Genomic DNA, 26,027 nt, shown 5'->3' with positions numbered 1-26,027 from the left:
ATATTGCAGGCACTGGTGATTCAGCACTGAACAAAATAGACAAAGCCCTATGCTTACAGAGCTTACAGTTTAGCAGTGATATTCTCCCCTTGTGCCAACCTGCCGATCTTTTGTTTTAACTTCTGGAATACTTTATTTGGCTTTGTAAAAATAATACTAGTCAAAGTCACTTATAGGACCTAATTATGTATATCATTTAACATAATTGTGATTTTAATAATGCCGCAAAAACTAGTTTCTTATACTCCAGTTATCTAGTTTATTGCTTATATACTATAACTTAAAAAAAAAAAAGAAACAAGATTTAAGTGTGGGTTGCCAGTGAATTGTATACCACTGGTATTTCTACAACAAAGCTTGTTATATAGTAAAGATAGACATTACTGATTTTATTTTTTAAACTTTATATCAGTTAGTGTCTGTTGAGAACCATTTATGTCAAGGTTTGAAATAGAAAGCTCATCTTCTCAATTTAAGATATTTATGACTATACCATATAGTTTTAGAATGGTTTAAATTCCATGTTAAGCATTTCTGAGTGTTATAGTTTTCACTGATTTGCATTAGAGGTGAAGGATTTTATAACCTGCTTTCAAATAATAGAATCCCATTTAGGATTATTTTAGTACTTCATTAAGAAAATATAAAATAATCATTGTGCTATTTTTCATCATAGCTTGTTCATTTGGGCAAAGAAATGCTATTTTACACTCCCACATAGACCAGTATAAAATAGAGTGATCTGTATTTACTCAGTCAATTTTAATACAGATTTTTGAGCTACAAGGTAGCTGATTAGCACCCTCTGTTGGTCATTGTTAAAAGTTTGTCTGTTATATTTTTATCTTTTAAATTAGCATTTACAAGTCTCACTAAAGTAATACTCTAAACTAGGTTCATAAAAATAAGGTACATTATTATTTAGCTGTGCTTTTGTTTGGATAATTTTGTGGTTATTTGCTTTTTCCTCAGGCTGGCTCTCTAATTGTAGCATTTAGAATTGGCATTAACATTGCAAATTTTCAAAACAAGTATTTATTTAACTGTAGCAAACTATTAGCTACAGTAGCACATTATTAAACAGATAATGTTTGACAATTTTATTGTCAATTTGGATTAATTAGAAAACATCACATTTTAGCACCCTAAATAACAGTTTGAGGAGTCATTTGAATTGAAAATAATTTAAGCATCAGAAAAATGAAACTAAATTAGTTTGTCTCTCATTTTTTTAAAGACAGACTTAATTATTCTGTAAGATTATATCATTAACTGGATTTATATTATCGTTTGATAATATTTGTGTATAATACGTTTGTCAACCTGTCCTGGAAATGTCTATGCAAATAATTTATAATTACAGAGAAGAAAGCTATACTCTGCCAGTTGGTTGAATAGTTAGAGGGGAAAATTTTTTTCTTTTTGGTAAATATTCAGCAAGTTTGCTTTTGGTGTTTCTAGTGTTTCAGAATATCATTTGCCTGCCAAAGCCTCAAGTTTAATCCAATTTAATAATAGCTAATGGATCTCAACTTTAGCATAATCTATGACCAATTCCATAATACTCAGGTTACTTACAATATAAGAGCTTCCTTGTATTTTTTCACTGAAATAAGTATTTTAAACATTTATATCATCCATTGCTCATATAGAAGGTGTTTTCAGAAATATGACTTACAAATGCCAACCAACTGTGTTTATATTGTATTTTTTGTTCCAATTTGAGAAGATTTGTGTTTGATTTCTAGTGGACCTGTCAGTATATTATTTTCACCAAAATGTAGTGACTGTTCAATTGAATTTTTCACTCTATAATGAACCAGTAAGCAAGCTAATATTCTCCAACATGACAGACTAAACTGAAGTATAAAATGTGATTCAACAAATCATTATTGTGAAATAATCAGTGAGTACTTTTAATTTTCACTGAGTTAATTCCCTATTTTAACTTAAATACCAGTGTGGCCATGAAGTAATTAGATAGGATTCTGAGAATTTATGTCTTTAAGTCAGCTACATTACTGTAGTTATACTTAGTAAGTGAGTCTGTAAATACCATATAAATGTCCCATAAAAGCTTATCAGCTTAGGTATATTAGTAAATTATTTTAGCTCATTTGGAATTATTTCACCTATAATACTTATATGCTTAATCCAATAAGAGAGTTAAAAAAAAAAGCTAATATTTCATTTTCAAATTTGGACACATGATATTGAATATATGCAATCTTTTTAACAAGCCTACTAAAATGCAATAAGATGGTGTCATAGTCTTCTGAAAATTAAATACACTTCAACTCCCACCCAATCTTTCTCTAAAAGCCCTCTTAGAAAAATCAAACAGTATTCAAATAAAAAAATTTCTATCTTATGTATTTGAAGTACCTAATTAAATTAGCCAGCAGTTAATTAGCTAACCAATTTAAATAAAGACCAAAAAGAAGTGCAAAGAATACTCTTGGAAATATTGTTGTAGAAATGGAATGCTAATCTTTAAATGCAGGATATTAGGAAATAGTATATTGGAGAAATAGTCAAGGATGAGATTGATTTGGTCTAGTAGGAGATAACTATTTTGAAAGGGTTTTATTTTTATTTTTTTATAGTAAGGGTATATCTAAAGTCAATCTGAAAGTGCTTTACATCCCAAGAATATCCTTTGAGACTTTTTTCTATTGTCAAGGTAATATTTTCTTTTCCACCTCTTATTCTTTCCACCTTAATTTATTGTTTTAGTATATGCTTAGTTCTTTTGGACTTTCAAGAAAATGAAATATATTACTGCATGTAAGTATAGAACAGAGTAATTTTTTCGATATTTGTTATATTTTATAAGGATAAGGTACTCCTGGGCAGCAAGTTCATGATTGGGATGGTCATTAACTTTTCAACTCTAATATGGTAAGCTAGAAATATATTTTATGAAATGATTATCCAAGATATTACACTTCCTGGGATCTGGACAAATATTGTACATCTTATTTATAAATGTAAGTAATCACAAAAGGCTTTCATTGTAGAGTAAGCTAATATGTAAGCATCAGGGAATGTAAAGCTTATATGAAAAATCAAAGAGAATAGCTCTATATATTTTTCTTAAAGCAGCTAGCTGTTGACTAAACATCTTAAAGTTTAAGTCAAGTTGTTTATATTAAGTGGAAGTCGTTATTATTCATGGATTTGTGTTTGCTTTTAATATTTAGACATTTGTGAAAGATTTAAAACAATTGCTTATTAGAAAAGATCTTTTTTTTTTTTCATTAAACTTTTTCCTTTTGACAGTGATGTGAATTTTGAAAGTAAAGAACGAACAGCATGTAAAGGAAAGATTGCCATATCAGGTATGCTACAGATGGATTGTTTTTATGTTGCCTAATACTATAAAGTAACTTTCTAGAGTTGGTGGGGTTTTTAATTCCCTGTGTTCATCCTCTTTCTTCATTTTATTTTGTATACCTCTATCAGAATATTTGTTCTAAAATACTGTTTTATCGTTATGTTCTGCATAATTCTTTACATACATATAGAATTTTACAAACAGTTTGAGAAAACTGTTTCATATATAGTGCATATATTATGCAGTTTTGCCCTCGGTGCAGCTTTGTGAAATATGTAGGGTAGGTCTCTTTTCTACCTACTCACAGGTTAAAAGACTGCTTGTAAGTGATTGAGCTGGGCTGCAAACTCAAGTCTTTTGACTATCCATTCCTTTTCCGCTCAGAAGTTTCAATAATATTTTTAATGTTTGTCTAGGCTAGAGAGTTCCATGAGGATTAGAGCTGTGTTTGTTTTGCTCATCACAATATACCCAGAAGCTCATGTAGTGCTTGCATATAGTAATTGCTCAGTGGATATTGACTGGATGGATGACTTCTTTGTTGCCCTATGGGCACATAGGATAAAGACCAAACCTTTCCCCCCCGAGCTTTGTATTCTGACCCAACTGTTTTTCTAGCCATGTCTTCCACTATTCCTATATGTAAGCTGTTTGTTTTAGTCAGACATTACTCTCCCTGTTTCATCTGCACACCCCATGCTCTTGAAATAACTATCTTGTCTTCAGGATCTGTTTGCTCATCTATAAAGTCTTCCCTATTATCATTCCAGCTGGAAATGAAGTTTCCCTTCTCTGAATTCCTAATGCAGTTAGGAGACCCTTTACCACTAGATGGCACTTAAGCTGTGTTGTCTCAGTTTCTCCAAAGTGTTTAAGGAAGCCAAAGACAATGGCTTAGAGATGCCACAGATTGAAGTGGATACATGACTGACTCGTGGGTATGCTAGTTAGATAATGTACCTTGCACAAAAATCTCATCAGTACCCTTTGGAAACAATAGACCTCCATCAGTCCTTAAGTAATAACTAGGGTTTTTTTTATTGGCCAAAAGCCTTGTTTCCTTCAAAGCTCCAGGGATCTGGCTGCTGCATTTCAGGCCCTGTCACTCACGGAACTGTTTTAGATGTGTCTTTATGGATAAACAATTCTCATACAGGAAGGATAGACCTGAATTCCACATAGAATGTAATTGCCCTAAATCAGAGGAATTGCCCTTAGCCAAAAATTCATTAGAAAGATGACAGAACTATATAAAAATCAGTTGCTTGTTTTATAGTTATATTGTTTTAATCTTTCCAGTTATAAGACTGGAATAAAACGTGTTTTATACCTCCTTGTAGCCTTTTGATGCCAAACATAATACAATTACCTAGTAGTTGTTCAATAGATAAAATATTATAGATCTTTAAAGGGGATTTTCTAAAAATACTTAAATGTAATCCTTCATTTTTTGCTTCCACTGTAATGCCACTCAGTATACAAATGAGATATGTTAAATTGCTATTAAAGACTCATGACAAGTAAGAGTTAACATCATTATCAATTTATAATAAATAGTTTATTGACTTGCAGTAATTCATGAAATTAGTATTAACTTTACGTTTAGAAGAATGCTTAAGTAAAAGCATTTAAAGTAAGAGAAAAGACCATTTTCCTGACCACAAATACTCATGTATAGAAATTAAATTTATTTCTGCATGTGTTCTTTCTTTCCAAGAGGTAATTTTAAATTAAATTAGGGAACTGAAAGTCTCAGAAAATGGGATACATATGTAATTTCATTTCATTTTTGCTTACTTAATTGTATCCTGTGTATTGGTAAAAATAAAAACAAAATTAAAAACGAATTCACCTTTATAAGTCTGTATTCTTTTGACATTAGGATGAAAATATGACTTTTGTTTTGATTAAAATGAATCATTTGCAACAAAAGTTTTATTAATGTTAATGAGATTGCATTGATTGCCAGGAGATACCTGGATTTTCCATTTCCAGCTTCACCATTCACTGGCCAGATCTTTATAAAAGTAAAAAGAATAATTGAAGCTTATCCTGATTATTTCTGCTGAATGTCAAATAATTGCATTGTGGTAATTGCCTGAGTTTACTCACTGACTACTAATTCAATGACTAAAGCCAAATCAGTCACAAAGTGCCTCAGTTTTCACTTTTGAAAATTATAATAGACAGACTTCTAAGGCCTGATAGCATCAAGTTAGCCATCCTATTATGACTCTCAGTTTACCATTGAAATGTCAGTGAAAACATAAAAAAAGACATAGGTAAGAGTACAGTAAACTAAAACTGAGTCAACCATTTGTGAGAATCAGGAAGGAATTTCTACTATTTGAAGCTGAATTAAGAAATGGTGGCTTAGACATCCTTTGGCATCTGATTGTACATGACCACCTGGGGAATAGAAAAGAAGTGTCTACCTTCTCTTGAGGCTCTGACATAGCTGGGTATGGGAAAGGGCAAGACTGACCACAGGCTATGGGTATAAGGTAAAAGAAGTCAGGGTCCATGTTCCTCCCAAGATAGTGTAAAGAGTTAATACCACCCTAGTAGAAACAGAACAGCTGTGAATAAGAACAGTTGTGAAATGAAATGAATCAGCAACTGTGGTCAAGGAAGAAGAAGCAGGCTCTTTGACAGGACATCAGCCAAGTGATAATTATAAAACAATAAAGGCAATCCCATTAAAATCAAGAACAAAATGACAATGTCTATTGTATTGATATAATTTAACACAGTTTTAGAAATTCCTAGCTAAATGGTAAGAATGAAAGATGAAACTACTGAAAACAAGTAGACAAGTTAAACACTATTTGAAGATAATTGATTACAGGCCTAAAAAGTCTAAGGAAATTTACTGACACACTATTTGAATTAATAAAGAATTCAATAAAAATGGCTAGATTCAAGATAAATATACAAAAAGTGGTAGCTGCTCTAAAAACCAGCAATAACTAATTAGGAAACATGATGACAAAAAATATCTCCTTTACAATAAAAACAACAAAAACCAAAAACGTTAACTACTCCCAAGAATAGCTTTAATAAAAATGTAAGGGTAACTGCATTATGCTCCTCTGTAAAGACAATATTATAATGTTATCAATTCCCAAATTAATTTTGACAACAATTCTAATAAAACATATGAAGGGAATTTTGATAAAATATTCTAAAATTCAAAGAAATTAGTGAAAATAAGATGTTTCTGGAAGGATGTGTTTTAACAGATAGTATATTATAAAGGTTCAATGTTTATAATAGTATGGTATTGGTATTAGAATAGACAGTCATTAATAACTGATTTAATTAGATCCATAAATTACATAGCCAAGGAACAGACACTTAGAATGGCATATATTATAAAAGATGGCATCATTAAATCCATAGGGGAAAGAAGTCCTAATAGATATAAATGGAACTGGAACCATTATTTTTATAAGAAGAACAATTATTTTTATCTCACAGAGGTAAAAATTCTCACATAGATTAAATAATTAACTTTTAAAAGTAGAAACTGTAAATAATATGTCAGAGAGAGAGAGAGAGAGAGAAAGAAAGAGAGAGAGAGAGAAATGGGCCATGGATAGATTCATTTACTGATTTGGCCAATAAAATATATTAACACTTTTCTTATTAATCAAAAAAATGCAAATTTAAACAATTAAATCCTGTCACTTGACTGTTAAATTGGTAAACATTCTTAAAATTATTGTTTGATAAGATATTTGTAAAGTGTTTAGCCTGGCATGTGGAGAGAGCTCAGTAGGTAATATTTTTATCAAAACTGCTAATAAGGCAGCAGTGGGAAGGGCATTCATACATACTTGCCTGGTTGGGTAGGGTAGGGATGAAGGAGTAATAAAACTTTTCTAGAAAGGAAATTGGAAATAAGTATTAAGAACCTTAAATAAGTATTAAGAACCTTAAAAATTGAATTCTAAACAAAAATGTAGACAAAGGATCATAGGATCTAAAAGCAAAGCACAACCTAAATATAGCTAAACAGCTTATGTTCATAAAGATTTGTAATTATCTGAAAGTGACATAATTAATAGGTTTGAAAAATATGCACATAAACTTCCTAAGTATAAAAGGGAAGTGTTTTAAACAGAAATTTTCCACAAAGTCTTGAGGTATTTATAAATTTTTTATATTCTGAATAATTAAAACTCTTAACATACAGTTTTTGTGATTAAAACTAACTTTACCACTTGAGATCTCTACTGTGCTACATTACACTGTAGCTGACACATCTTAATCTATTAGGTAGAATCTTGATCCTCTAACTTTGAAAATATATAAATAGCATAGGAATGTTAAGAAAATTGTTATTACTGTTAATCTAGTATTAAAAGTAAAGGAGAGAATGGAGGAAATTAGGAAAATTTTGATTGTCAAAGCTCTAGATTAACTCTGGAAGATCATTTACACAATTAGAGTTTGAAGAATGTATGAAATGAGGGAAAATATGTTCAAATCACTTTTAGAACATGTGCCCCTTTCTTGGTCTGAGAGAAGCAATAAATTCCTCTTTTTAGCTTTATTTCTTAAGGGAAATGTGAATTTGTAACATGAATATACAAAGATCTGTGTATTCTTTTGTAGACAAGTTAAATCTTAGTGGAGAGAGTTTAGATCCGTTTGTCAAAAGCTTGGATCTCTCCCCAAAACCAGTGTGGTCTTAGACGTCACTTAATAGTGGGCAAAAGTTCTAAAGTCCTTTCTGCCTCTACTGTTCTGTGATTTTGAAATGTATATAACTACTTTTGCTGCTACTATTTATCCAAAATAGAAAATCAACCCTGGCTTCCTCATAATTCACCTATTTAAAAAACACAAATCACAAAATGAAAATATTATGGCATAAGTTTGTTATAGACTTCACTTATTAATAAGTTAATTTCTTGAGTAATGGTGCATTCTTTGTTTTAGTTTATTATTTAAATAAATATAACAGATTTTGTATTTCTAGTCTAAGCTTTTTTTTTAGAGGAAGTATCTGTGTTAGAATATTTAAATAAAAAATTTTAATTGGTTTTTATGATCAGAATCTATTATGGAATTCAGAGGTTTATTTCACTCTAAGAAATGAAATTTACCAAAATTATTACTTATCAATTTTTCCCCTCTTTGTAGATATTCGAATACCACTGATGTGGAAAGACTCTGATCACTTCAGCAATAAAGAACGTATGTATGATTTTAATTTGTAATTTGAATCTTTTCCTTAATGTATAGTTAATTTGTGATTATTGGGAGAAAAAGTTGCTTCCACACTGAAATGAATTGATGTCATTTGACAGAATAAGCAAAATCTTGCTGAACTGTTTTTTTCCTAATTTTTAGTATAAATATGTTACAATTGCTTGATACTAATTAAGGGAATGAATATGTATTAGTCTTTTAGTTGTTGATAGGAACCTTTGCAAGGACAGTATGTGACAAGTTGTAAGGAAAGGGAAGTGTAAAACAAAAGAAAATGTTTAAGGAGTGAAGGTAAAGGCAACTTTTCTTCTATTGACCAAAACCCTGGATATCTTTTCTGCCTTGTTTTGTTACTTCAGATTATTTAACAGGATATAAAAGAGAAAGATTTTTAGCTTGATCTTATTTTCTTTTTCCCCTTCATCATTTTATGGCTTTATATAGTCTTTACAAATCCATGTAATGCTTAGGTCATAGAAATTAACCTCAAATAATTTCTAGCTGTTTGAGGCAAAGCAGTAAAGATATGATAATCCTTTATCGTTCTTGTCTGTTGTGATACCATTGTTACTCATACTTTAAAAACTGAATCATATCGAACATAATTAGTTTTATACGAAGAATCCAAAATCAGGTTAGTATATTTGTTATTCAATTAGGAAATATAATTTACAAAAGAATACATGTGGGAATTAAGTACATCTGATTATTATAGAGATTAACTTTTTTGAAGAGTTACATCTTTTCAATAATAAGGATTTAGCCCTTTAATCACCTACTACTTTTAAAAAACATCACCATATTAAAAGGCCCTGCAGCTCTGCTTTTTTGTGTTCACATGTCTACTTTTTATTGTTTTCGTGGTTTCCTCCCTTGCTGTTAGTTTAGTGGAAAATGTTTTGCTGTTGTTAACGTGCCGGGTCGTAACTTCTTATAATAGAAAACTTTTTTTTCTTAAATAGATTTGGAAACCAAAATGACAAAGGTAATATGAGTGTGTATGTGTGTGTGTGTGTTATACACACACACACACACACACACACACACACACACACACATACACATAATAACTTTGCTGTTAATTAAAGCTTAAACAGTTTTCTAGGGATAAAATTTATGAGTTTGGTGGTCATTTTAGACTACTGAGAGGCCTATATTTTTAGCTTTATTTTCTGATATTCCCTAGTTTAATTATTGTAGTTGGGTAGGGTATTAACATACACTGACAAAACAATCACTATAAAAAGTTAAGGATTGCAGTGTACAGTGTCTATAAATAAGAATCTATTAACAAATATTTAGCTAATTTTTTTTCATTTTCAAGTAAATTTTAACATAATATAGGCTTGATTTATCACATGCTAAATGGCTTAAATGTTTTTTTTTCTCTAGGATCACCGCGCTATGCCATTTTTTGTTTATTCAAAATGGGAGCTGAAGTTTTTGATACTGACATGATGATTGTGGATAAAACAATTACAGATATATGTTTTGAAAATGTAACCATATTGTAAGTATTATTTATCTTTAGAGAATGAAAATAATCTAAAATTCTTTTTTAAAGGTGGGTACGATTATTGGGTCTTTGGATTATTTTTGAAGCATTAAGATGTTTAAATGTTTAAATTGATTTTAAAAGTTACTTTATTCAAAAGAAGTCCATTTCTACATTTAAAATTTTCCAACTTAAAGTAAATGGAAATCATGTAATATTAGTAATAAGCGTTTGACTCATTACATATTATAAATTTTTTTAAGTTTTGCAAATGTTTATAGTTCATTTATTTGCTAAGCCATGAATACAATGGAATCTCATTATAACATTATTGTGTACAGAATGCATTTGCGAATAAAACAGGTTTTGATATCTTATAGAGGAGATTTAGTTACAGAAATACCAAATTAGTATTACAACTTTACTTATAAGATAGTCCTGAAATATGTGCCATAGAAAAAGCACTTTAGTAAAATTTCAAGATGTTCTTTTTCTTATGGTGCACTTCTTTCATGTACTCCAAAACAATAAAACATTGGGTGATCCTCAGGGCTGTTTTTATTGCGTCTGCTTTTTTACAGGCTCATTTTATTGTGGTCATAATGCAACACCAGAAAGAACTCCTCAGGTAGCCATAGAAATCATTTTTAACTAACATAAGTTTTTCCTGGCCTCTTTTAAAGGTTATGTTGGCCTAAGTAGTGTATGATTTGTATTTCCTTTAGAGTTTTAAAGACACTATCTTCATATCTAAATATTAATAGCTATTTAACTATTAAAATAAAGTCAGTATACATGACTTTTGCCATTTTCAGCTATGGAGCAATACAGTTGAGATTTAAGAGTACTAGTGTTGCCACTCACATAACATTAAAAAAAACTATTGCAAACCATGTTTTGTGGCTTCTGTCCAGTGTCCCATAAGTAATTGCATAGCACAGAAAAATAAAATACATTGTTCTGTATTATTAGAAGTAGTGTGGGCCCTCTTACAAGCTCTGTTGAACCAAAGCAATTTATTTAGGATCCCCAAAATGTTTACATAATTGAGACTAAAAAAATAATTTCTGTTAGTTACCTAAATACATTTATTTCCATTATCAACGGTTGCTAATAAACTTTTTCCTATCAAAATCATCTGTTAATGGGTTCTTTTCTTCATGTCATTGCTATTGTTTGTTTTACCACAAAGGCAAAAATCATATATTTTTCTCCAGGGACAGAACAATGTAAGTTTCTTGGAAAGACAACACATGATTTATAATTTTTTAAAAATTCTGTAAATATTTTAAATTGTTCTAAAAATAAGTGCAGTCAGATGTTCTAAATGTTGTTTAAAAATGTGCCTTTTGTTATGATTGTTTTTAATAAGTATTCAATATTTATGAATCTCTGGTTTTCTTCTAAATATTGACATTTGTTAGTCATTACCAGGAATATTGTATGTTTAAAAGTTGCCAAATAATAAACTATAAAAATATCTGGAAGTTATTCCTTGGATTTATCCAAACTTTGGATTGGCCATTTAAATCTTAAAAAGTCTGTGCTGCATTTTTAAAATCTCTGAGGCTGATGGATTGTCTTTAGGTAATATCTACTGCTGATGGACCTGTTTTGCCATTTTAAATATATTTTATTATTAGTAACACCACCACAGTCTTTTATGGAAGGGCAGTTAATTGTGTCTGAAAAAGGGCAAAGCCAATCTTAGTGTTTGCTAAAATTGCAGAATTTCTGCATACTGGTTTAATAAATATTTGAGTACCTTTTATGCTAGTTTTAGAATACAAAGATTACCAGCACTGACCTTCAAGTTCATACCTTGAGTCTATCTTTTTATGTTATTTTTTGTTTGTTTTTCTCTTATATAACTAAATATTGAAATGTTATTTTAGAGTTATTAGGTGTACAGGTGGGACAGGTTGTGGGGGGAGTTACTGGCACAGTGGTTAAGTGGACTGTAAGTGACTATGAAAAAGAAATGAAAACTAAAGTTTTTAACAGAAGAAACCTTTGGGGTTTTTTCGTTTTGTTTTCTTTCCTTTTTGTTTTCAAACCACTTTCTTTTGGAAGAATAGTCATTTCAGGAAATCACACATATAATGTAAACACCTTAAAAATAGCTGTATTAAAGGAATGACAAGGAGAAATAGCATTGGCAACAAAATAACCAGGACATTTTATTCTTTTTCTTTAAGTAATATGCCTTTACGTATTGTTTAAATTGAGTTAAGACCTATCTACTTTAGAAGCCAGTACCTCTGGAAGTTGTAGTGACTCAGGTCATTTAGATACTAAATAAGTGCTGGGAGATTCTGTCTCATTAACATACATTAACATAAACCTATTTCAAATGCTGATTTCAAGTGTATGAAAACATCAAAGGATGTTATAATTTTATTTCCTTTTGAGTTAAATTTCTAACATTTTGAATGCCCTTGTTTTTAGTAATGAAGCAAGGCCAGACTTTCAGATAAAGGTGGAATTATATAGTTGCTGTACAGAAGAATCTTCTCTAACCAACACACCAAAAAAATTAGCTAAGAAACTGAAGACCTCTATAAGTAAAGCTACAGGAAAGAAAATAAATTCATTTCTTCAAGATCATGAAACATGCTTGTCCTTCAGTCCTGCTGTTTCGTAAGTTTCTAATGCAATATTTATAGTGACGGTATAATTATATATTTGTGACATTTTAAAGTATTGTATGTGGAGTGTATGTTTATATTTTAAAAGGAAAAAACATCCTGAAGCAGAAACAAAACTTGGTTGTCTGACATTTACCCAGCTGAGGTAGCTGTAATACCTTACTTTGAAAGTAGGAAGTTGAGTTGAGTGACAGTTTGTTTTTAGTGATTTTGGAATTCCAGTATCTACCAGAAAGATGAAATGTTTTTCTTGAAAAGGGACTTTATATGTCAAAGTATTTGCTACATATCAGCCTGCTAATTGGATTTCTATATTTATGTCATGCTTTATTCATATAGATTTAAAAAAAAATATTTTACCTCTGTAACAAAACCGCATTACCATTATCATACCTAACAAAATAAAAAAATGTCTTTAATATCTTCTGATATCTAGTCTGTATTCAAATTGCCCCAATTCTGAAAAAGTCCTCTTGTGGTTTGTTTGTGCAAATCAGGATCCAAACAAATTCTACAATGTTTCGTTTAAGTGAGTCTTTTAAGTTTTTTTAATCTTTAACAATTTCCTATCTGCTTTTTTCTTGCCATTATTTATTGAAGAAACCAGATCTTGTGGAATTTTCCATATTTTGAATTTAGCTGATTGTATCTTTGTGGGTTTTTTTAAAACATCTTTTCCTATCTTCTGTTTTCCTATACCTGATAGCTACACCTAGAAGACTGATTAGATTCAGGTTCTCATTTATGGCAATAATACTTCGTATTGATTATATGTGCTTCCTACTGTCTCGCATTAGGAGCCCTTGTTCTACTTTAAGTCATGTTAAAATTGATCAGTGGGTTCAGGTGTTGCCAGCCTGATTTATCCATTATAAAGTTCCCTATCAATCTTTTGTCTAATGGTTTTAGAAGCCATTGCTGATCATTTATTATTTTATTAGGGATTATAATTTGGTTACTTGCTAAATTTATCCTGCATTTTTTTTAAGTTATCTTTTTTCATTGAGGTATAACTGAAATATATTATTTTAGTTTCAGTTGTACAGCATAATATTCAATATTTCTACATACTGCAAAATGATTACCACAATAAGTCTAATTAACATCTGTCCCCATACATAGTTACTGAATTTTTTTCTTATGATGAGAACTTTTAAGATTTACTCTCTTAGCAACTTTCACATATGCAATACAATATTGTTACTTATAGTCACCATGGTGTGCATTACATCCCGTGACTTAACTTTATAACTGGAAGATTATACCTTTTGACCCCCTTTACCCATTTTGCCCACCCCACCCCACACCTTATCTTCTACCTCTGGCAACCACTATTCTGGTCTCTGTCTATGAAATCAAGCTCATAGATTCGGAGACAGGTCTTATATGGGGAAATAGTAACAATTGATTCTCCTTTAAAGTCGGTAGGATCTCCTTTTGTGACCTAGCCTCCAGCATTCTTTCAGTAGAATCACAATTCTAAATGCAGCTTGGTTTTGGGCATATGTTGCCCTCATTTGACCCTGTAACCATGCTCAAGATAGATCATTATCTTTAACATTATCCCAGGGATAAAAAGTAGTTAAATCTCTCTCCATCGTATTAGCGTCAGAAGTCTCTTTCATTGGTGGGAGTTACCAAAAAAGACATGGTTTCTGTCCTGGTAAAATTCTCAAAAATCTGAGGAGGAAGCTTGATAATCATTGTCTTTGGAGATGAAGTGGAGCACGCTGATCACCTATAACCTCCTTCAGTCAGGACAAGACTATTTCTATGTCAGATGTTGTACAATGAATATTCAAATATTTAAATGTCTCCTCATCATAATTCTGTTCATCTCACATGCTGAGATGGTTTCTTTCCATTCCAACATCACCATCTTGCTTTTACGTTATTATGTAGTTTTTGGAGAGGAGAAAGAAATTTAGGAGAGAACTGAGTACGTGAGTATCTGATTCAGTTGGGATCTAAGAAGAGTCCAATTATTTAATTTTTAAAATTAAACTCATTGGGGTGACATTGGTTAATTAAATTAAATAAGATTCCAGTGTATAATTCTATAACACGTAATCTGTATATTGCATTGTGTTCACCACCAAAAGTCAAATCTCCTGCATTTTTTTTTAAACCTAGAATTCTCTCAAAGGAGAACTTCCCTTCACGAACTCTGTGGATATAAATGCAAAAAAAAAAAGAAAGATGAAAGAAAGGAAAGAAAAAAAATTTAATTGTTTCTTTTATTTATCCAATTTTAGAATAATTTGATATCCTAGCAACCATGGAGGTGATCAGTGTTTTGCTTTAACTCTTTAATTTTTATCTATTAGTGTTTTAATCTATTGTAGTTATTATTTTCTTTGAAGCCAAATGGTCTCATCTTTGATTACTGGTAAACTTTCAAGTTGACTCCTGCATGTTTTTGATACAACCTAATCTCTGACAGCTTCTTTGCTTTCTGACACAAGATGTTCCATGTTCATCTTGTACTTTCTGCCCAGATTTAGAATTATCATTTTTTTGAGAATCCCTGGTTTCTTTCAGATACTTTCTTTAAACATTGTGTTTGTTGCTTCACAAATATTTTTATGTTTATGTTTCTTGAGAAAACTGTTGATGAGGCTACATTGCTAGAATTTCTTTGCATGTCAGTAGAGTTGGCTCTTCAGCATGCCAGTAATTTTACTATAATTACAAAAAGCAAAATATTTTAGGTATAGATCCTGGAAGTATCAATCATCAGAGTGTAATTAAGTAACTCTTTTCATGTCAGATATATTTCGTGTGGAAAATGCCTTGGGACTCTAGCATTGTGGCTTTCAGTCTATTTTGCTTGAGAACCCTTTCTAAGTACATTTTAATTTTACATCATGACTGAGTGCACAACTACATAAGCAGAGTTCATAAAGCAATACTTAGCCCTTGCTATTTATAATATAGTTATCAGACTCTTTTATTCTAGTTATTTTCAGTTTTTAGAATAATCTGTGAATGATTAAGTTGATTTCATGATCTATAAATGGGTCCCATCCTCTGAAAAACAGTCATGGAAAATATTCTATGCTAATATAAATGTCATTAAAAAAGAGGAAGAGGACCCTTTAATTTTCTTCCTTTAAAATTAAGTCTATCTTAAAACTTTTTTTAGGTTAAGATTATATCAAGTATTTGCTGAAAAGATGCTTTAAGTCAACCATAAGGTAATGGAACCATTTCTTTTTGATGATTAAATGAGCAATTATATTTCTAAGTTGAAACGTAGATTTTAGAACTGAAAGAGACCTTGGAGGTAATTACTGAGTTCAGTAGTTTTAAAACTTTTTTTAAGCAGCAAATTCCTTATTTAAAAAATGACAAGACTAGTTGTGTTCTGGACATTACATTATTCCCAAGGCCTCTCTTTTCTCATATGAAAGGTGAGGATGCTTAGACACAGTTTTTTTTAGAAGGATCCTTAGAGACATTTTTAGTGTTTCATATGCTTTTAAAGCATATAAAAACAATGAGTGGACCTCTCAGTTTTAAAATTTTATCATTTGACAGTGAATATTTCAATTTTTTATCCTGTCATTTATTTGTGTGACCCAGGGCAGATTAATTTACTTTCTAGGTTTTTGTTTTTCCCTCTGTAAAATGAGACTATTAATCATGTAATCATATCTAACTCCATATGATATTTATGAGATTCAAAAAGATAATTCATGAACTTGGTATTATAGTAAGCATTTAATAAATGTAGCTCTTACCATTGTTACTATTTTTAATGTTCTGAGACCATACTTTTTTTTCAAATTCATGCTGAAGCATTGCAGTTTAGAAAATTTGACAAAATTTGATATAAATTGTAGACAGATATTTTAAAATTTAAAATAATGTTTATAATTTCAAAGAAGATAATATAAGTGATGTTAGAACTTGTATTTAACCTATATTCCTCTTCGAAGCCTCGAAGAATTTTTGAGAATAACATTATTGGTATTAAGTTTTTTTTAATAGAGATTAACATCTTTGTCTTGAAGTATTCATTCTCTTATTTAGATTTGTCATTCTACTTGCTCTATACCTGAATTCATGCACTGATTTTCTTTTTTTTTTAATTAATTAATTAATTTTTTATAATGACATTGGTTAACAAAATCCAATAAGTTTTCAGCTATACATTTTAACAGTAAGGCATATATGTATTTACATTGTATGTTCACCTCCTATAGTCAGATTTCTTTCTGTCACCACCTATTTGACCCCTTTTATCCCATCTACATCCCCTCACTACTGATTTTCTTTCTTAACATTTCCCGTGAAACTTACCTACCATTTGTTTATTTATACCATTAAAGTTGGTCAAAAGATAGAATAAAACCTTTTACAACATTTCAAATCGTGTTCTCCTAATACCAGCATACTATAGAGCTTCTGGTCTGAATCCAGAGTATATGAGGTTAAACTCATAGCCCATGACAGCTCTTACCTGATACTGATATTTCCTTAACTGACCACTTCAGCACCATGATGAGTTTGAAAATAAAATTAGTATTAAAAAGGGGATCAGTTTTATTTCTTTAATAGTGATCTAGTTCAATGAGAAAATTCCTAATACAGCTTTTAATTTTTAGCCAAAATCAGCATAAAGGATTAAATTTAGGCAATATATATTTTATCTAGTAATATGGCATGTGACCAAATACAGCTGTTCTTCCTGACAAAAGAGAGCACTTTTTCGGGTTACCATTTAAAGTAGTTATTTGTTTTCTCATAACATTTTTGGATACCTCCCCCCCAAATGTTATAACAATTGGCCTATTTGATTTTAAAAAATGTAGCCGATTAAACTTTTGGGAACTCAATATTAGGGTTGGCCAAAGGAATGAGTGTAATGTTTTAGTAAGAAAATGTTATCCTGACAAGAATGTTTTAAAAATGAGATCATCGTTGGTTTTGGAAGCATTGCCATTGTAATTAGTCATGGTTTAAAAATGAAGTAACTTGAAATATCATCATAAAGTATTGTTTGATCTGAAAGAAGACAGTGAACATTTTTGGTAATTTTTAGCATGCTCCCTTATGTGATTGATTTATTCATTTGATTTGTGGAATTTAGCTTACTGAATTCCTTTAGCTAGATTTTTCCCAGTGCTTCTATAGCTGAATTAACTATTTTATGCTTTTTAAGAACTATATAGTACATTTTTCTTCATTGTGTAAACATACGTTGTTTTAAACAGTCATCTTGTGAAAACTGGTAAAATCGAGAGTGATTATTTACTTGACAAAATGGTGTATAAATTTTTTTTAAAAAGCCACTATATTACATTTTAAATTAGGTTCAAGTTACATGTATACTAACTCTCGTGCAGAATAAGTGGATTATTTATGTTCTGAGGAACAAGGGTGTTAATGGTTTGGTACTGTGAAAGATGACTCAGCATTCAAACATAACTAAGGAATTACTCAGCTGTTGAGTATAATTAATTTATTCATTTAATGATCTTAGAAATGATTATTCAGCAGTTACATCGTGTGGTATGTTGGTTTCAAAGGTTAATAAGACATGCTCCTTCCATTCAAAATTTTTGTAGTACTAAAATATGGTCATTATACATCTGTTTTAACAGAAAAAGGACCTTAATTTTCAACTATTTCTTAATGAAGTATAAAGATAGTAAGTATAGCATAGTGGAGTTCTTTTTTTAATATAGCACTTGCTAGCTATAGGCAAGTCATTTACATTCTCTGCACTTGAATTTCTTCATCTGAAAACATGGACCAGAATATCTGCCCTGCCTACCTCAAATAGTTTTTGTAAACCTTCAAAAAGATATTGTTTGTCAAAGTGCCTTAAACTTCACATAAGTAGATGTAATATTATAATGCTTCGTATGTCTCTGATTTTTAGGGGATGTTTTCATCCTACTACGACTTTACGTTTATTATTTCATTACAAAATATAAACTTGAGAAATAGAATCTAGAAGAGGAGTTATTTATAGTTCAACCACTCTAAGTCAAAAGCTTTTTATAATTTTGAACTGATATTCTTCTTCCAGGTTTTTAAATAGCTAGCTTTAAGGGATATTTAGATATTCATAATTATACTATACATTCAACATTTTTTAGGGTTATTACAGAGTCTTCACAAAATCCTTGTAATGATCACATTACCTATTAACTGGCTCTATCATGGTTTATTTAACCATCTATTCATTGGAAATAGAGGCAAATGTCTTACATGTTTACCTTAAAGTAATTGAGGAAAAGATGTCTTAGTCACAATTATGTTTTAAGCCCTAAGAAAAAAAATTAAACATATACTTTGTTCATCACATAATATTAGCCTCAACTGCCACACAGATTGCTTCCTAAACACGCCAGTGTAGCCAGTGTACTCAGCGTAAGTATAAGCAGCCTGTAACATAGCCGCTTTCTGTGACACTAATCGCAGTATTTTATGTTACACTATGTATTGAAATGGCTCCATTCCTGAAGTGAAGAATACGCAGATGTTTTTTAGCGGTCAGTGAGAATAAATTATAATGTTACTCCTAAAAATAGAAACAAAACTTTCCTTTTCTTTGTCTCCCTTTTCCTGCCTCCCACCATTTCAGGTTTGTTTATTTATTCTTGTTGCACTTAAAGTACACGTAGATTGTCTTCTCATAACTTCCTTGCCACCAGTGATCTTGCCCTCTTAGCTATTTCAGCCATCCACCACATGATTGTACTCTAGATCTTGTCATCACTAATACTTGCACACCCCCTATAATCTTGTTAAGTGTTCCTCTCTACCACCACCTCACACACTTCCAGCTTGCTCCCTTCAGTGCTCTGACTCCAACTTAGCTTTGACACCGTGATTTGCCATTTTATTCTTTCCTAATATTTCTCTCCTTTTGTCATACCTTTGGAAATCAACTTAAATTTTACTTTTAGCTCCTCTGCACTTTACACTCATGAAGAATAGATGAGGCTGGAGGAAAAGTGTCATACTCACTGGTCTCACATTAGACACATGATGACTAACTTTAAGTGAGTTCTCAGTATGACTGAGCAATCCTACTAAGTTTCCATAGCCTTCCACTCACCTCTCATTAGGATAAGTATTTCACATCATGTTACTCTCTTCTGAAACCTCCAGTACCCTGTCCTCTCCACTCTTTATCAAAAGCCAATGACTATTTCATATGCCATTGACACTACTGAAGCAATCAGAAGAGAACTTAACATTTTCTCCATCTACAAAATCTACTAGCATTTGGATCTTTGTTTGCTGCTTTCCTTCCTTGTGAACTAATTGCCTTTGCCTCATCTGAGGAAACCTACTTGTGCATCTCATCTTCTCAACTACTCAAAAGTAGGTTCCTGCACATGTACCCTTCTGTCCATGCTCCACCATCAGGTTTTCTTCTACTGCATTCCATTGCCACAAACACATAAACATGCTGAAATACCTCCCATTCCTACTGCCCATTTATTTCATAGCTGTCCTTTACAGAAAAGAGTCTTTTATATTACCTATCTCCATTTTTCTCCTCCCATTCTCTTGGACCATTCCAGTCAGCTTTCATCCTATTACCTCTATCTCAACCTACAGAAACTTCTCTATGAAAGTCAACGGTTACCGTCATGTTACCAAAGCCTTTGGTCAGTTGTCAGTATTTCTCTGACTGGAACGTTTAGCGCATTTAACACGATTGATCGCTCTCCTTGAAGCTCTTTTTTAGCTTGCCTTCTAGGATTCCACTCTTGTGATTTTTCTTCTACCTCAGTGACTTTTCCTCGCCTTTCCTGATTCCTCTAACATAGGTCCTCAGCTTTCTAATCTCCGTTTCTTCGGTAGAAAAAGTTGCATTACAACTTTCAAATGCCAGTATTCGATTCATTCCTCCACTTACTCTTTTTACTCCTCCCTCCTGCCTCAGAATATAATAACTGAGTCTTATTTACCATTAATGCCCCTCACCTTGCATAAGACTTGGCACATATTAGGTGTTCAGTTACTATTTTTGAATGAATGGAGATCATTCAAAAGAAATATTTGTAAGTTAAACCAAATAATTTTCAGATTTTCTTAAGATACAATAGCATAAAAAGAGAAACATGCCAAGTTGATTAATCATTTATGTTAACTATAAACTAGCATTTATAACATCTAAATGTGTGGGGGTTTTTTTGGTAAAATATAGGTGATGTAATGTTTACCATTTTAACCATTTTTAAGTATGGTTCACTGGTATTAAGTGCCTATACGACATTGTGCAACCATGCATCTCCAGAACTTTGTAATCTTCCCAAACTGAAACTGTACCCATTGAACAATAATACCCTGTTTCCCCCTCCACCCAGCCCCTGGCAACCTTCTACTTCCTGTCGTTTGAATTGGACTATTCTAAGTACCTCATATAAGTTGAATCATACAGTAGGATTCTGGCTTTTTGAGACTGGCTTATTTCACTTAGCATAACGTCTGTGTGGTTCATCCATGTTGTAGCCTGTGTCAGAACTTTTCTTTTTAAGGCTAAATAATATTCCATTTTATGTATATACTAAATGGTTTACCTTTTCACCCTTGAATGGACACTTGGGCTTCTTCTACTATTTGACTCTTTGAATAATGCTATTAACATGGGTGTGCATATATCTATGTGAGTCCCAACTTTTCAGTTCTTTTGGCTATATACTCAGAAGTGGAATTGCTGAATCATATGTTAATGCTATTTCCAGTTTTTTGAGGAACTACCATACTGTCTTCCATAGTGGTTACCATTTTATATTCCCATCAGTATTGTACAAAGTTCCAGTTTGTCCACATTCCAGCCAGCATTCGTTATTTTCTATTTTCTTTGTTGTTGTTGCTTTTTAATAATAGCCATCTTCAAGAGTGTAAAATGGTATCTCATTGTGTTTTGATCTGCATGACTAGTGATCTTGAGCATCTTTTCGTGTTTTTATTGGCCATTAGTATATCGCTTTTAGAGAAATGTCAAAGTCCTTTGCCCATGTTTTAATCAGATTTTTTTTGTTGTTGTTGAACATTTGAATATTTTATGTAATAGAAAATATATTCAAATACTTAAAACATGTCTTCTTTCTCACTGTTAGTGGTGCAAAGTATAGTTTACTAGCTCAGACTACCCTAACCTTGGAAAGTGCTGAGGACAGTTTCAAGACCCATAATCTGTCTATTAATGGAAATGGTAAGTACAATCTATATTTTACTTATTACATATGTTATGTCAGTATACATATTGTGTGTGTGTGTATATATATATATACTTATTACATATGTCGGTATGTATATGTTATGTCGAGATATATGTGTACGTGTATGTGTGTATATATATATATACATATATATATATATATATATATATGTATGTATGTATGTATGTATGTATGTATATGGTGACAGTAAACATTTCTAATTTTAACATGTTCCCCTGAAGTGGATATTGGCTTAAATAATGTAGAAATGAGTGGTTCTGTCGATTCTTTTAAATATTTCCATCCCTTTTCCCCAAAAGTGAAAAATTTGTTTTCCTTTCTCCATGCTGTTTTTCCAGAGATTGGCTGGTGAGGCTAGCTTGGTGAGAACAGAAAGGTTTTGTACATTCTGAATCTTTGTCTTTGACTTGAAATTGGTGACTTCACCACCCTACTAGTTGGCAATCAAAGGACCTGTCTTATTTTTAAATTTGAAATTGAGGAAGTCAACCCTTCCATTGTGGGAAGCAGAGGATTTAAGAGATTGTAGGGTTAAATCAACCTTAACCCTTTTCTCTCTGGATGATATTGGTAGTTATAGTTTATCCAAAAGAAATATGGCAAGGTGAAGAAGGGGGTTATTAGGAAGGTTTGTAAAACTTAGCATGAGCACTCTCTACTCTCCCAGATTATTTTTCTATGATGAAGAATATAGAGTGGTGTTGGTAAAATTCTTGGCAAATATTATTTGGATTATTTATTCCTATTCTTATTCTGAAATAGAATATATACAGATAGGTACTGCTTTACTAATATTTATTGTTGTAAAGGTGGGTGGCTTGTACTGTTGAGATTGGCAATTTTACAACAATATTGTTTGTTTCACACTAAATATTACATTAAAAATAAAGTTCATAAAATGTAAAAGTACGTTTTAATAGATAATTATGAGAATATGTACATAACTGCTTCCATGTTAATAAATAGAACATTGCCAACACTATTTCCCGTCAATTACCCTAGGTGTAAACATGTCCCAACTTTTCTGGTATTCACTTACTTGCATTTCTTTATGGTTTTGCCACCAACTTGCTTCCCCAAATAATATAGTCTAGATTTTTCTGGATTGAACTTTATGTGGATGGAATCACATTATGTTTTCTTAATGGCTTGCTTTTCGTTTATTATTCAGTATGTATGCATTTCACTGCTCATAGTATTTCATTATATATCACTTTGTATTTATCCCTTATTCAGTTATTTTTAATACTCATAGAGTTCTTTAGGTTTACTGTTTCTTGAGTCAGTTTTAGTTAAGTTATATTTTTATACATGTGAATCTATTTAATCTAGAATTTGAGGTTTGCAAGCATTAACTTCTTCATGATAGCTTTATTGAATTTCTGCAGCATCTGTAGCAATGCCTCTCTTTTCTATTCCTGATATTGGCTGTTTGTACTCACCCTGTTTTTTAATTATCAGTCTTGTTGTAGTTTGGTCAGTTTTTTATTCAGTGAAAGTAACTTTATTTTCTCTTTGTTTTTGGTTTTCTGAAGTTTCACTATAAGTATAGAATTTAATTTCATTTACGTTGTTTTTGGAACTCCGTGAACTTCTTTAGGTTTTTGATTGGTGACAGATCTTTCATTAGTTCTGGACAAAATCTCACTTTTCTATTCAGACAGCTTCTGCTTCATTCTCTTGTTTCTCTCCTAACATTCCTGTTAAACCTATGTTAATCTTTCTCACTGTATCCTCTATGTTTATTACCTTTTATGATATAATTTTCATCTTTTTGTCTGTGCTGCTTTTCTGGATTTTTTTTTTTTTAACTATCTTCCATTTCCTTATTCTCTCTGCAGCCCTGTCTGATCTGTTGTTAAACCTATATACCAAGTTCTTTATTTCAGTTATTGTATTTCTCAGCTTTAGAAGTTTTCTTTTACTTTTTCAAATCTATTATGCTACTTTGTATTCCATGCATACATTGTCAATATTATATTTTAGGTTTTAAAAGAGTAATCATAGCTGTTTCATAATCTGTGACTAGTAGTTCAGATATATAAAGTCTTTCTGAGTTGGTTTCTGTTTTTTTCTTTCTACTAGTTCTTACTGAGACTCATGATGTCTCAATCCCTTCAATATCTGTTTATCTTCTGCGTTTGTCATTATAATTGAAAGTTTACAGTTAATATGTAGGAATAAATTGATGCTTAGAGTTTCTGTTTGTTTCTGACAGGCACCTGGGGGGACTATCAGGCTAGGCATACTTTATCCAAAGACCATGTCTAAGTATCTCTGGACCCCTCCCATCTCCACCTACAGGCAATGGGAATTCTGGATACTGAGGTTGGTTTGCTTTTGGCTTACCACTACCCTGTTGGTGATTCCTTTGGGATATCAGCTTAGTATGAGGAAAATCTCTCATTAAACTGCTTGCTTTGTTCAGGCCTTAGATTTTGATTTCTCTTAGGCTTCCCTCATCTTGCAAAATCATTAAATCATAAATTCAGATTTGCTGGGATTGGCAAATGCTATTAAGACAAATAGAGCTTGTATGCTCACTTAACTCATTGGTTCTCTTTCATCTGATTTATTCTGGTAATTTCTGTGGTCTTGTTACTTCTTTCTTGCTCTGGGAAAGTTTTTTAAAATATAGTTGATTCAGTATTTTCAGTATGAGGATTGGCCTAAACAATCTACCCTTTCATCATTCAAACATGAAGTCTGCAATGGCATTAGCATTATCAATTTTATTAGAAAATCTGGCAAATGAAGTTCATTGTCATCCCATTTGTGTCAGTTCTCTAGAATTATCAATATGACTACCATATGCTGAATGCCTGTTATGTGTCAGACACTGTTATATAAAATGTTCAGCCTTCAAAAAGAAGAGAATGCTACAAAATGTGACAACATGAATGAACCTTGAGGACATTATGCTAACTGAAATAGCCAGTCATAAAAGGACAAATACTGCATGATTCCACTTAAATGAGGTATCTAAAATAGTCAAACTCATAGAAACAGAGAGTACAATGCCAGTCACCAAGGGCTGTGGGAGGGGGAAGTGGGGAGTTGCTTCAACGGTCTAAAGTTTCACTTATACAAGATGAAAGTTCTTGAGAGCTGCTGCACAACATAGTGCTTATTGTTAACGGCACTGTATCGTCCACTTAAAAATCTAAGGGCTGGATCTCCTGTTAGTGTTCTCGCTACAATAATCTAGAAGTAAATAAATAAGCAAACAAGCACTTTTAAAGCTGTTTTTATTCTTAGTGACTATGAGATGGTAGTTATAAGGAAACGTTGCAATGAAGTGGTTGATAGAGGGGCCCCCAGCCTTGAATTCACATTCTGGTTCTACCACTGGCCAGCTCTGTGACCTTCGCAAGTTCCTCATTTTATCATTTACAGTTTACAAATGAGTAAAATATAGCTTAGAGAATGTTATATATTAGATCATGCAGTTAGCAAGTGGTTGAGCTGGACTTTAAATAATCCAGGACAGGCCGTGCTCATTCTGCTATGCTTTCTGGTCAGGCATGATTACTGTTAAAGCAACGAAGGACTCAAAATACTATTGATGTGTGAATAATGGACTTGATGATAAAAGGTCCTATTCTTTCAACCAAATCATCTGAAAAGTTTTGGAGAAGAATACAATTCACAAAGGGAGTGTCAATTTTAGCAATGATTCCTTAGTTCTATAAGATATTACTAGCTTACAAGATTCGCCTTAGATGAAATTCTCATGGGCAAATATGCATGGAAACTATGTGGTTATAGTTCTTTCTTAGAGGAACACAATACAGATTAATATGTTAAAGACCGAAAAGGCCTATGCTTAAAACAATAACATCAAAAAAACTGTTGATTCCACTAGAAAATAATTTAAGAAACACCAACCTATATGCCTAACATTTTTTATGTAATAGGTATATTCATAGAAGTGTGTGTAAATTAAAAACTTGTAATTAAATCTTAACAATTAAAATGAAAAAAAAAGCCACCTTCTAATTTTTTCATTAATATAAGTCTATGTTAATGTAATGGGGTTTTCCTAAATAAAATTATCTTAATGTCCACCAAAAACTATAAAAACCAAGAAGAAATACAAGATTTTTTTGAAA

At 31.6% G+C, this 26,027-nt stretch overlaps 1 protein-coding gene across 2 annotated transcripts in view; it reads left to right on the top strand.

The window, feature by feature from the left end:
- The window catches only part of RTKN2 (rhotekin 2), a 63,591-nt gene that overhangs the window by 11,002 nt on the left and 26,562 nt on the right, over positions 1-26,027 (top strand). For both annotated transcript variants that reach the window (XM_039871906.1, XM_039871905.1), the window contains 5 exons: positions 3,283-3,341; positions 8,489-8,542; positions 9,950-10,067; positions 12,501-12,692; positions 21,793-21,887. In XM_039871906.1, coding sequence (XP_039727840.1) covers positions 8,506-8,542; positions 9,950-10,067; positions 12,501-12,692; positions 21,793-21,887 — 442 coding nt within the window. In that variant the 5' untranslated portion in view covers positions 3,283-3,341; positions 8,489-8,505. The remainder of the gene's footprint in view (positions 1-3,282; positions 3,342-8,488; positions 8,543-9,949; positions 10,068-12,500; positions 12,693-21,792; positions 21,888-26,027) is intronic.

This window comes from Pteropus medius, unplaced genomic scaffold (assembly GCF_902729225.1).
Source record: "Pteropus medius unplaced genomic scaffold, Ma_sr-lr_union100, whole genome shotgun sequence".
Lineage (NCBI taxonomy): Eukaryota > Metazoa > Chordata > Mammalia > Chiroptera > Pteropodidae > Pteropus > Pteropus medius.
This window is presented reverse-complemented; position numbering and strand designations above follow the sequence as displayed.